General features: G+C 42.9%; 1 protein-coding gene across 1 annotated transcript in view; it reads right to left on the bottom strand.

Moving 5' to 3' along the window:
- LOC121554863 (proton myo-inositol cotransporter-like) overlaps positions 1–12,499 on the bottom strand; it is a 70,657-nt gene extending 58,158 nt beyond the window's left edge. Inside the window, exons 1-2 of the mRNA XM_041868576.2 lie at positions 11,490–12,499; positions 1,809–1,968 (exon numbers count right to left, since the gene is read on the bottom strand). Of these exons, the coding sequence (XP_041724510.2) occupies positions 1,809–1,968; positions 11,490–12,036 (707 nt within the window). The 5' untranslated portion in view covers positions 12,037–12,499. The remainder of the gene's footprint in view (positions 1–1,808; positions 1,969–11,489) is intronic.
- Between the last annotated feature and the right edge of the window lie 895 nt (positions 12,500–13,394).

The following is a 13,394-nucleotide window of genomic DNA, read 5'->3' as shown; positions in this document are numbered from 1 at the left end:
CATTGAACATTTTTCAAAGGCTTCACAGGGTTGACTGTCAAATAGAGGTCTCCCACAGAGCAGAGCACATAATTAAAACTAAACTTTCAAGGACTCAGTGGTGGCACAAAAAGCAACTTGTCAAATCAGTAAAAAAAATAACAATGCAAGGACACACACGCTGACAGCTACGGCTTTTAGAGACGTTCAAATAAATCCAGCACTTGACAATTAGCTGTGGCAAGTTCAAGGAAGCTGTTCTGAATAACGACTTATAGCAAGACAAATCAATACTCATTTTACAAGGTGCCAGTGCCACTCATATCTAAAAACAGTGGGAGGCTGTGTTTGAACCTAACTGAAGCACATTTTATTCGACGACAACGTAGCATTTAGATTTACAATAAAAAATAAGCTGATGTCATCTTTTGAACATATCCCTGCTCTGCTCTGAGTGAATGTTCCATCAGCTGGAGGCAGGATGAGGATCCACATCTGTGCTGCTGACATTTATACTGATCTGATCTGAACTGCTAGTCCAGACTGGACCTGCCATCTGATGTGATATGATTCACAGATGACAGATGGATGAATTTTAAAAAACTTACTGAAACTAGTTGGCTACATTTCAATGTCTGTAGTCATTAGTAATTTTTTTTAGCAGACGCTCTTATCCAGAGCGACTTACAGTTAGTGAATACATATTTTTTTATACTGGCCCCCCGTGGGAATCGAACCCACAACCCTGGCGTTGCAAACGCCATGCTCTATCAACTGAGCTACATCCCTGCCGGCCATTCCCTCCCCTACCCTGGACGACGCTGGGCCAATTGTGCACCGCCCATGAGTCTCCCGGTCGCGGCCGGCTGCGACAGAGCCTGGATTCGAACCAGGATCTCTAGTGGCACAGTTAGCACTGCGATGCAGTGCCTTAGACCACTGCGCCACTCAGGAGACCACTTGGAAGCATTCCCAATACAGAAATCGACAGTTATCCCAACACCTGATATATCCCACTGAAATCTTGTTACTGTAGACAGACCAGAATATAAAGAAGTGAAAGGCCCAGTGCAGTCAAAAGGCCCAGTGCAGTCAAAAATGTGATTTTCTTGTGTTTTGTAGACACTGAGTGTACAAAACATTATGAACAATGCTCTTTCCATGACATAGACTGACCAGGTGAATCCAGGGGAAAGCTATGATCCCTTATTGATGTCACCTGTTAAATCCACTTCAATCAGTGTAGATGAGGGGGGATACAGGTTAAAGAAGGATTTTTAAGCCTTGATACATTCGAGACATGGATTGTGTATGTGTGCCATTCAGAGGGTGAATGGGCAAGACAAAAGGCTTAAGTGCCATTGAATGGGGTATGGTAGTAGGTGCCAGGGCACTGGTTTGAGTGTGTCAAGAACTGCATTGCTGCTGAATTTTTCATGCTCAACATTTTCCTGTGTGCATCAAGAATGGTCCACCACCCAAAGGACAACATGGGCCAGCATCTTAATATTTTGTACATTCAGTTTAGAATAGAAGCATTTGAATTTCAGTTAATTAAATTCTATTTACTTTCATTTAAATTCAAATTGCAATTCGGTATCCTGTTTACTACTTACTTAAATTAAAATCCAATTCAAATTCAAGAATTGAATTGGAATATATGAGGCATTCTCAATTCAATCCTGATGTAAGTGTGGTAAATGATGTACCATGTAAAATCATTGAGATATTAAAAGAAGAGGCATATACAGCAATTGTGTGTGTGTGTGTGTGTGTGTGTGTGTGTGTGTGTGTGTGTGTGTGTGTGTGTGTGTGTGTGTGTGTCTCACCTCCATCCATCGTGGCGTAGGTAGCTGAAGGCCCCGTCTATGATGCTGGCAGTGAACTGACCTCCCGTGATGAACAGTGTGTTTACTGTCACCAGCTGGCCTCTCAGGTGGGGGGGAGACGCCTCAGCTATGTACACTGGCACCGTCATGGACGCAATACCTACTCATGTGGGATGGGGCAGAGGGAAGATGAGGAGTGTAAAACTGTACAGTGTAGGGTGAAAATGCCCCTAGACGTTAATCTCGGATCAGTACCCCACTAATGGTTAAGGTTAGGATTGGGGGAGGGGAAGCTGATACCAGATCTGCACCTAGGGGAAACTTTACCCCGGATCATACAGTACAGTCAAAGTTTATGGATAAGTGTAAATTCAGCTTTTATGATTAGTTCAGTTCACTGGTTTACCTCATTCAAGTACAGTGGTATAGGGTCTGAGTTAGGCATTAAACAACATATCCTCTCCACACTCCTCTACATCTGTCAATCAAGTGGAAGCTGAGTGTCCTCAGCCACATCCCTCATCTAGAGAACCTGACCAATCAAAACACTCAACCTCAGAGCTGCTGCACCAATCACACACTAGCCAATAGGGCACTAGAGCCCTCATCATTGTAAACAACATCAATCATGTCTGACAGACTAAACAACATCAACCACAACATCAGTCATCTCTGTAACCAGATCTACAACATAGATCTCAGGTGCATCCACTCCATCAGAGATACTGTAGCCTATACAGTATGTAAGTCAGTGGTGTTCTCAGCTGCTGCAGCCACAGACCATGCCAAAACTACTACATATTTACACTGACTGCTAGAACAAACAACATGTGTTTGCCCGGATTAATCTGACAAGGGCCGTGACATCACGGCTCCGCTCTGCGCACACACCGATAAGGGACTATTAATAGCACCCACAGTGCACTGCTTCCTGTCTCTCCTTCAGTTGCCCGGCAGATGACGTAGCTACCTGTTGCCATGGGAACAGCTTGATTCACCATGCAGCCTTGCCATTATACGACACCGGCTGGGGTAAATCATTATCTGGGAGACGTGAGACATTTTTATTGGCGTTTCATTCATTTTTTTTGAAACCCAGGAGTAAGGGCTGGAGGGATGGGTCCTACTGTTAAAGGTAGGGACCCTAGGGGTGTCGTTCATACGGTACACACCTGGGGTGACCAACCCTAGATGTGTGGTTCATAGAGTTACCAACTGCACCTGTAGAGCTACTAGGTGTGCAGATTTTTTTGCTCCAGCCCTGCAGTAGCCTAACACACCTGATTCAGCTGATCATGGTCCAGACTCAGAGTGAGGTCCTTGATTAGTTTAATATTTCAGTCAGGTGTGTTAATGCAGGACTGGAGAAAAAGCATGCATACCCAGTTCCTCCAGTGGGTAACACCACCAAGTAAACAACTAGAGCTGAGCATGCTTCAACATTGATAAAAGGTTCTACTCGGTTTGCTCTTCTGTCAACGGCCGCTCCTCTACATCCACATTTGACATGTTAGTCATTTTATTTTCATCATACGCAAGCAGAGAACAGAACAAATAACTGAACCAAACACATGGTTGTGAATGCAATTAAGAGTATAGGAGGGTTTATTATGTTGGAAAGTTTTTATTGTGGATTAAAATAAAGGAGAGAGAGAGAGAGAGAGAGAGAGAGGCAGAGAGAGAGAGACAGACAGAGAAAGAGACAGAGACAGAGAGACAGCTAGAGAGAGAGTGAATGTTTTTGGGATGTTATCCTAATGTTAGATAAATCCCTAATGCAGGACATACACTACACGATTTGGCCACAAATTCGCCACGTTTTTGCAGTCCCAGACACATTTTCATGATCGGGGTGAAATCCTATGAATTTGGGATAGGATCAGTACGTCGGGACGCGCCTAATCTGAGCGAGTCAAGGACACACCGATGATGGCTGTTCCGTTTTCCAGACCCCTGTTGGATGTCCCGATAATTTTCTGACGTCAGAAATGTTGGCCATGCAACTTGCAGTATGAGAAGTGCTATGACGCGATTGGGCAAGGACTACTGCCAATAGCCAATGACGACTCAGCATGTGAGACCAAAACAATGATGGCGAAGTGGAAAGCAACAACAACACGCACCATGTGGACCGAGGTGATGGAAGACAGATTGGTGGAGCTGTGGACAGAACACAACTGCCTTTTCAATATTACCTCTGCGTAAGATTAGATTATTTCATATGATTTCATATTAAGTCAATATTCTGCGTCTCCGTCTCTTTTTTTATTAGCTAATGTTCTAGGAATGTTCCCGGCTTGCTGGGTGGGTTCTGAGAGAGTGGGAGAGCCCTCCTTTCCTCCCCCTCTTGTTATCATCGACAGCCTTTGGTCAGTCTCTCTGGTCTCTCCAGGCCTTTACTCAGTTCTCAGACACATGTGGAGTCCACCAGCACCAAGACTCTCACAGTCACAGCCATCCATTATAATGACCTCTCATTTCAGGACAAAGGACAGCGGCACACACAGTCCTGAAAGGAACTAGCATCATGTGTCAAAGGCTTTCTGTTTATGGCAAGTTGTCACCCTGTGGAAGTCATGGAATTCACACTGTGGGTTTCAATGGAGGACTAGTAGCACTCTCTATAATTCAAAAGGTGCATGCTACTGCAGTAGGGGTCATGGATTTTCAGGATCAGACTGAAATATCCCATCCACAGTAAGAAAGTCTTCTTTTATTTCACCTTTATTTTATCAGGGACTCATTCTGAGACCAAGGTCTACTTTACAGAAAATACACACATCAAACTATCAATACGAAATGCAAGCAGAAAGAAAAACACGGTCATAAAAAACAAACACATTCATCAGTAATAAGGTCCTCAATCAGCTTTCTGAATTGCCCTAGAGGCACCAAAACATCCAATTTCAGATTTTTTTTTAAAGATTGTTCAACAAATAAGGTGCAAGAAAACAAAAAGCTGATTTCCCTAACTCAGTAAAGACCAAAGGAATTTCCAGAGTTAGCCATCCCTGAGACTGTGTGTGGTAACTCATATGTCTAAAGTTTAGTAATGATGTTAGTTACAGTGGGACTTTTTGTAAAATGGCTTTATAAATGAAAACATAGCAATGTATCAACCTACGTGACATCAAAGAGGGCCAACCAACTTTCTGGTAGGGAATGCAGTGATGAGTATTAAAATTGTTGTCTGTAATGAAGTGCAATGTGCTATGATAAACTGCATCTAACGGCTTTAAGAAGTGGCAGCTGCGTTCATATAGATGATGTCGCCATAGTCTAGGACCAATAGGAACGTCGACTGAATAATCTGCTTTCTATTATTTAGCGAGAGGCAGAACCTATGTCTATAGAAGACCATTTTTATTCTCAGCTTCTTAACTAACACATCAATATGCAATATCCAAAGTACATATGCTCAAATCATCAAACATATTATTATGCGCTCTAAAGAACAACATATACTTAGTTTTACCTGCAAGAGAACAACATATAATTAGTTTTACCTGCATTCAGTACTCATTTCAGGTCAATAAAGTTTTTCTGAAATACAACAGTCAGACTGTAGTTCAGATAGAGCAAGGTCAACCGTGGGGCCAATAGTATACACAACAGTATCATCGTCATACAAGTGCATGTTAAAATGTTTTGCAGACAAGTTGATATTGTTAATGTAAACAGAAAAATTTACTAGGACTCAGAATCGACCCTTGCAGGACACCTTTCGTAATATCCAGGAAACCTGATTTAACACCATCATTAAGTAATTTTTCAATCAGTTAAGGTATGTTTTGATTGAGATCAAATGAGGACTTCAATGTTGTTGGTCAATAAATACCTATCTGCCAATAATAAAACGGACAATATCATTCAATAGAAACAGATCATCATCATTCTGTGCCTTATAGTCATACCACAGAACAAGGATGCGTCCCAAATGGCACCCTATTCCCTATTTTGTTCACTATTGACCAGAGCCCTATAGGCCCTGGTCAAAAGTAGTGCACTGTGAAGGAAATAGGGTGCCATTTGGGACTCCGCACAGTTCTCCCCCAGCTCTCCCATGTGTTCACCTAAAGGTCAACTCACCAGTAATTGGCCCAAGATATTGAGATGGACCAAACCCCAGGCTTGTGTTAAAGACCAGTCAAAGGTACGCATTTCTGCCTCCTCCTGACAAACGCCAAGAATGACCTTCCCGCTTTCACTCAGAAATGCTAAGCAATTAAAGTTATGAAGAGCCCGGCCTGCCGTCATGTAAATGTGATTGGACGTGTGACAGGGTACGCTCGGAATACAGTGGGGTCCGAAATTATTTATAAAGATGAGCAAAAATGACTGTATAAAATACTGAGGTATACTGTATGCAAAAAAAGGGAAAATTATATTCTGTTATGCTAAAAAAATTGCTCAGAGAAAGAGATTTTGTTTAACAAGTAATAATTGTTTTTCTCACATCCCTGTTTTTAATACCTTACTTGCGAGGATAACGGCATTAAGCCTTTTTCTAAAATGGGAGGGATCTTAGACCATTCCTCCATACAGAATCCTTCCAGATCCTTGATATCCATGTGGGAGCAAAATAGCTCCATAACATCAAAGGTCCACCACTATATTCTACAATAGGTATGCAGCCTTATGCTCATGCATTCAAATTCGATGGCTGGATAAACTGCCTCTTTCAATCTTGGGAAAATAATAACAATTCAATATGTTTTGAAAGATTGATGTGTCTGTGGGGTAATATTGAGGGAGAAGAGAGTGAGAGTCTACTCTGTGTGTGTGAGTATGTGTGTGTGAGTATGTGTGTGTGTGAGAGAGAGAGAGAGAGAGAGAGAGAGAGAGAGAGAGAGAGAGAGAGAGAGAGAGAGAGAGAGAGAGAGAGAGAGAGAGAGAGAGAGAGAGAGAGAGAGAGGTTTTGGTACTTGAAAGATAAAAAGCTGATTCATATTCGCACAGGCTTACTCGCTGGGTCTATTAATTGGTGTCCAAAACAAAAACAAAGATCAGCTAATGACTATGACTAGTACATCCAAACAGCAAAAACACACAAAGCATAGCACCCTTCGTCCATTCCTCCATGTATTGTGCTCAATTAAACCAATAATTAAGACAAGGCTTAAAAGTGATGACTTCCTAGCTTGGCACACTACTTTACCACTACATGATTTTCCTGCCCAAAGTGATGTGCGTTTGACACCATACAATTAACATTATTCTACTAAGCATGACACGCCAACCTTCATTCCCTGTCAAAGGCAACGTCAAGACTATGAGTCACCCAGAAGTTGCTATAAATACCTTTGGTACAGTGAGGGAAAAAAGTATTTGATCCCCTGCTGATTTTGTACGTTTGCCCACTGACAAAGAAATGATCAGTCTATAATTTTAATGGTAGGTTTATTTGATCAGTGAGAGACAGAATAACAACAACAAAATCCAGAAAAACGCATGTCAAAAATGTTATAAATTGATTTGCATTTTAATGAGGGAAATAAGTATTTGACCCCCTCTCAATCAGAAAGATTTCTGGCTTCCAGGTGTCTTTTATACAGGTAATGAGTTGAGATTAGGAGCACACTCTTAAAGGGAGTGCTCCTAATCTCAGTTTGTTACCTGTATAAAAGACACCTGTCCACAGAAGTAATCAATCAATCAGATTCCAAACTCTCCACCATGGCCAAGACCAAAGAGCTCTCCAAGGATGTCAGGGACAAGATTGTAGACCTACACAAGGCTGGAATGGGCTACAAGACCATCGCCAAGCAGCTTGGTGAGAAGGTGACAACAGTTGGTGCGATTATTCGCAAATGGAAGAAATACAAAATAACTGTCAATCTCCCTCTGCCTGGGGCTCCATGCAAGATCTCACCTCGTGGAGTTGCAATGATCATGAGAACAGTGAGGAATCAGCCCAGAACAACACGGGAGGATCTTGTCATTGATCTCAAGGCAGCTGCGACCATAGTCGCCAAGAAAACAATTGGTAACACACTACGCCGTGAAGGACTGAAATCCTGCAGTGCCCGCAAGGTCCCCCTGCTCAAGAAAGCACATATACAGGGCCGTCTGAAGTTTGCCAATGAACATCTGAATGATTCAGAGGAGAACTGGGTGAAAGTGTTGTGGTCAGATGAGACCAAAATCGAGCTCTTTGGCATCAACTCAACTCGCCGTGTTTGGAGGAGGAGGAATGCTGCCTATGACCCCAAGAACACCATCCCCACCGTCAAACATGGAGGTGGAAACATTATGCTAAGGGGGTGTTTTTCTGCTAAGGGGACAGGACAACTTCACCGCATCAAAGGGACAATGGACGGGGCCATGTACCGTCAAATCTTGGGTGAGAACCTCCTTCCCTCAGCCAGGGCATTGAAAATGGGTCGTGGATGGGTATTCCAGCATGACAATGACCCAAAACACACGGCCAAGGCAACAAAGGAGTGGCTCAAGAAGAAGCACATTAAGGTCCTGTGGAGTGGCCTAGCCAGTCTCCAGACCTTAATCCCATAGAAAATCTGTGGAGGGAGCTGAAGGTTCGAGTTGCCAAACGTCAGCCTCGAAACCTTAATGACTTGGAGAAGATCTGCAAAGAGGAGTGGGACAAAATCCCTCCTGAGATGTGTGCAAACCTGGTGGCCCACTACAAGAAACGTCTGACCTCTGTGATTGCCAACAGGGTTTTGCCACCAAGTACTAAGTCATGTTTTGCAGAGGGGTCAAATACTTATTTCCCTCATTAAAATGCAAATCAATTTATAACATTTTTGACATGTGTTTTTCTGGATTTTGTTGTTGTTATTCTGTCTCTTACTGTTCAAATAAACCTACCATTAAAATTATAGACTGATCATGTCTTTGTCAGTGGGCAAACGTATAAAATCAGCAGGGGATCAAATACTTTTTTCCCTCACTGTACATCGAATTCTTATTGAATGCCAAACAGCGTGAAATCTTGTAAAAGCCTACTACCTCCAAAAACACCATATCAGTAACCCTGACATCAAGCCAGTCAGATATCAGTAACCCTGACAACAAGCCAGTCTTAAAGTAGTGGGATGAAGTTAGTAACATTTGGTTTGATTATTGTTTTGGTATATGGCTAAATAGTAGGGGTGTAACGATCCATCTACTACATCGATGTATCGATTTATATTCCTATGATCCAACTACATCGATCTGTGCTCGGCGAGTTGGCCTTTTGGACAACATATATCAATCTAACATCGTTTTAAAATGTAATAAATCGATTGTATCGATACTAGGAAATAACCCATTGGATTTAAGCACGTCAGACTTTATATGGATGTTTTTTCTTAGCACTTTTAATGATAAAGGCTTTAAACATTACTCGATTCAGTCTGCCTATCCGTGACGTCATCGCCCCGCGCCAGCAGCAGCGCAAAGGCGCAAAGACAACAAAACATAGCATGGCGGACGACAGAGGAGAAGCCGACGAGCGAGAAATTATCAAGCCACCATTGCGGTCCTTACAAGAAACAGGAATCTAGGAAACTTCACCTGCACTGTCCAGTATCCAGGTATTTATTTCAGTCACACTGGTTGAATTTTTGGCTAAAAGGTTACTGAATCGATTTCAAGTCACTGAATCGTTTCGGATCGTATCGTTCTAAATGAACCAATATCGTCCTTGAATCGTATCGACAACCACGAATCGTGATACAAATCGAATCGTTGTTAAAACGAATCGTTACACCCCTACTAAATAGCCATATCCCAGCAGCAGGACTGCTACCTCCGCCTTTGTGCAAGGAGGAGCAGGAGGAGCACTGCCAGAGCCCTGCAAATTGACCTCCAGCAGGCCACAAATGTGCATGTGTCTGCTCAAACGGTCAGAAACAGACTCCATGAGGGTGGTATGAGGGCCCGACGTCCACATGTGGGGGTTGTGCTTACAGCCCAACACCGTGCAGGACGTTTGGCATTTGCCAGAGAACACCAAGATTGGCAAATTCACCACTGGCGCCCTGTGCTCTTCACAGATGAAAGCAGGTTCACACTGAGCATATGTGACAGACGTGACAGAGTCTGGAAACGCCGTGGAGAACGTTCTGCTGCCTGCAACATCCTCCAGCATGACCGGTTTGGCGGTGGGTCAGTCATGGTGTGGCTGGCATTTCTTTGGGGGGCCGCACAGCCCTCCATGTGCTCGCCAGAGGTAGCCTGACTGCCATTAGGTACCCAGAAGAGAACCTTCAGACCCCTTGTGAGACCATATGCTGTTGCGGTTGGCCCTGGGTTCCTCCTAATGCAAGACAATGCTAGACCTCATGTGGCTGGAGTGTGTCAGCAGTTCCTGCAAGAGGAAGGCATTGATGCTATGGACTGGCCCGCCCGTCCCCAGACCTGAATCCAATTGAGCACATCTGGGACATCATGTCTCGCTCCATCCACCAACGCCACATTGCACCACAGACTGTCCAGGAGTTGGCGGATGCTTTAGTCCAGGTCTGGGAGGAGATCCCTCAGGAGACCATCCGCCATCTCATCAGGAGCATGCCCAGGCGTTGTAGGGAGGTCATACAGGCACGTGGAGGCCACACACACTACTGAGCCTCATTTTGACTTGTTTTAAGGACATTACATCAAAGTTGGATCAGCCTGTAGTGTGGTTTTCCACTTTAATTTTGAGGGTGACTCCAAATCCAGACCTCCATGTGTTGATAAATTTGATTTCCATTGATAATTTTTGTGTGATTTTGTTGTCAGCACATTCAACTATGTAAAGAAAAAAGTATGTAATAAGATTATTTCATTCATTCAGATCTAGGATGTGTTATTTTAGTGTTCCCTTTATTTTTTTGAGCAGTGTATTTCAAAATGGCCTCCTATAGGCTCGGGGACCAATCACAATCGGACACAAACCATGATGTGATTGGTAACATCAGTTGCAAAAATCTTACCAATAGCATTTTGAAATATATAGCCTAGGCCCTATAGCTAAATGCCTCCTCTGATATTCTATATGTAAAACCCTGAAAACCCCAGGGGCATCTTACCCCTTTTAGGTTGAGAATTTGTTTCTAGCATTAATGTAAGCCAATTTCAGGTGAATCTGGAGGTTATAAATCATACAATATTTTAAACTGCAGAAATAAATCATACAATAGAAATGTTGATTTTGAGTAGGAATGTGAGTTAGCTAGTTAGTTAGCATGAGCTAGCATCTGCTGGGATTTAAGATATATATATATTTTTAAAGAGTGTTAGGCCTACATCATAACCTCATCATAGGTTATTAATAGTGAGATGTGCAATGCCATTTTGTTTTGATATTTGATTTGTCTAATAAAAATATGATAACTAGCTTTCAAGAGTGAATTACTCAAAAATGACTAAATAAAACTGATTAAATGGATTTTAACAAATTAATTTTCAGCGGGCCTCTTGCCCCAGCGGGCATCTTGCCCCAAAGTTGGGCAAGACACCCCTTTTCTAGAATTTGTATTTTAATAACTAAAAAGTTGTCAACTGTGTCCACTTATTTTCTGTGTCGACATACCTAATTCTTACCAAAGTTTGCTTTTTTGTGTAGGCAATTACTTTATTTTAATTTTTTTACCCTACCTGTAAACAGGCTAATTGCGCATGGGCGGAAATGTCTTGTGAATGAGATAAGTAAACAAGTGAAAAGTTGCAGAAACTAAAGAGACACCTTACCAAGTCCAAGCCCGACAATGAGACGTCCGACCAGGAGAACCTCCTTATTGGGAGCTGCGCTAAGCACTATTCCCCCAGCTGTGAAGATAAAACTAGCCAGGAGGATGCAGACCCTGCGCCCGAAAACTCCATTCAAAAACCCGCCGGCCAACGCGGACAGCGCGGCGGCAGCCACTGTACTAGAGATCAGAACCTCCTGCCATAGGGCGCTGAGATTCATCTCCCTCTTGAGCAGGAGCATCGCTCCCGAGATCACCCCGGTGTCATAGCCGAACAGAAAGCCACCCAGCGCGGAGAACGCAGCCAGAACATAAACAAACGCAGGTGTGACATCTTGCTGGAACTGTTTACGCGCCTCTCTCTCCAGGTCCCCGGTGGAGGCAGCTTCATTGGCAGGGACAGCGACAGCCTGGCTGTTGATGCTCGCGTTGGACGGAGCTTTGATGAGGCTCCGCTCTCCGTCATCGTTCACTTTCTTCCTCCTCTCACCCATCAGGTTGCTCATACTACGAAGACTATAGTCATTGTCGCTCGATTTTCGGGACATAAGGGAAACAAACGCACCCACGAAATGTTCACAGGACTGTAGCTGGTTAGTTAGTTGTTAAGAGTAAGTGTTGGTTGTCCTCACAGTCGAGCAACGGTCCAAAAACCGTTAATTATGAAAATTCGAGTTGACAGAAGTTGGTCTGTAGCCGTGATCACAGGCTACAGAAGTGTCATCGCAGTGGTACTGATGAGGGCTGCTCTTTCATTCTCTCTCTCTCTCTCTCTCTCTCTCTCGCTCTCTCTATGTGAGAGGAAGAAGGTAAGGTAAGGCAAGGCGGAGAGTCCGTGTGTTCGTCTCTGACGTAGATGGTATTGCTCTTCTGCTAGCTGTCATACAGGCACTGGCCGTGTTCCAGAGAATCAAAGTGACTGCTACTGACTGATTTACAAATCACCTTGCATCGACTGATTTACAAATCACCATAAATAACGACTAATTATTATTTGTAGATCAGTCAGTCCGTCACAATTTACCAATGATACACTGCGGTTTTGATCCTCTCGAACACGGCCAAAACCATGTTTTCAATTCAATATGTTTGACAATTTTTTAAAAGCCTATATCGGGCAATCTTTTCAAAATGGGTTTCGATGTGATTGTAGGCTATTTCTGGTATCATTGCATTCCATTGTTTCTTCTATTGAGCTTGTTTATACTGTAGGCTACATTTCCACAATAAAAATGCTTTATAATCATTAGCCTAAATAATGTGGTCTTTCAGTAATCCAGTGAGATTGTGTCGTCTAACTATTTGAAATAGAAAGATGTGCAGTGTGGAAATAATATCTCCCTACACCTGTAATATCCCCATATCTTTCCCATTAGCTTTTCTCCTCAGCAAAAGCAATGATGTTGTGCCCTCTTCAGGGCAAACCTCAATATTTCAATTATATGAATTGAAGTGCTTACACTGAAGAGTGGTTTACTGTATGCAAGTGGTGGGTATATGCCCTGTTATTTCAACAACGCAGTTTCTTCCCCTTTGATTGTAATTTTGTGGGACCTATTTTATGTTTCATAATGTCCAGTCGATGGAAGATTTATCAACACAAGAAGCCATGATCATAGTTCGAATCACTGTGAATGTATACACGTCAATATAGTGGTTCAATATTGAACTCTTCCTTGCAAATATTTATGTGGCACAAAGAATTTCTCCTGCAATCCAAATAACTCTCTCAATGTTAGCAGCCATGTGGTCAGAAATTATATTATGTTGTGCAGGGCTATTCAACTGGCGGCCCGCAGGCCAGATCAGTTTATTAATTTATACTGGCCCTTTGATCAATTCTGAACATTAAAAAAATATCTGCAAAGAAATCCCTGCAAAAATCTGACGTTCAGTGCCAAAATGA

This window comes from Coregonus clupeaformis, chromosome 40, assembly GCF_020615455.1.
Source record: "Coregonus clupeaformis isolate EN_2021a chromosome 40, ASM2061545v1, whole genome shotgun sequence".
NCBI classification, from domain to species: Eukaryota; Metazoa; Chordata; class Actinopteri; order Salmoniformes; family Salmonidae; genus Coregonus; species Coregonus clupeaformis.
This window is presented reverse-complemented; position numbering and strand designations above follow the sequence as displayed.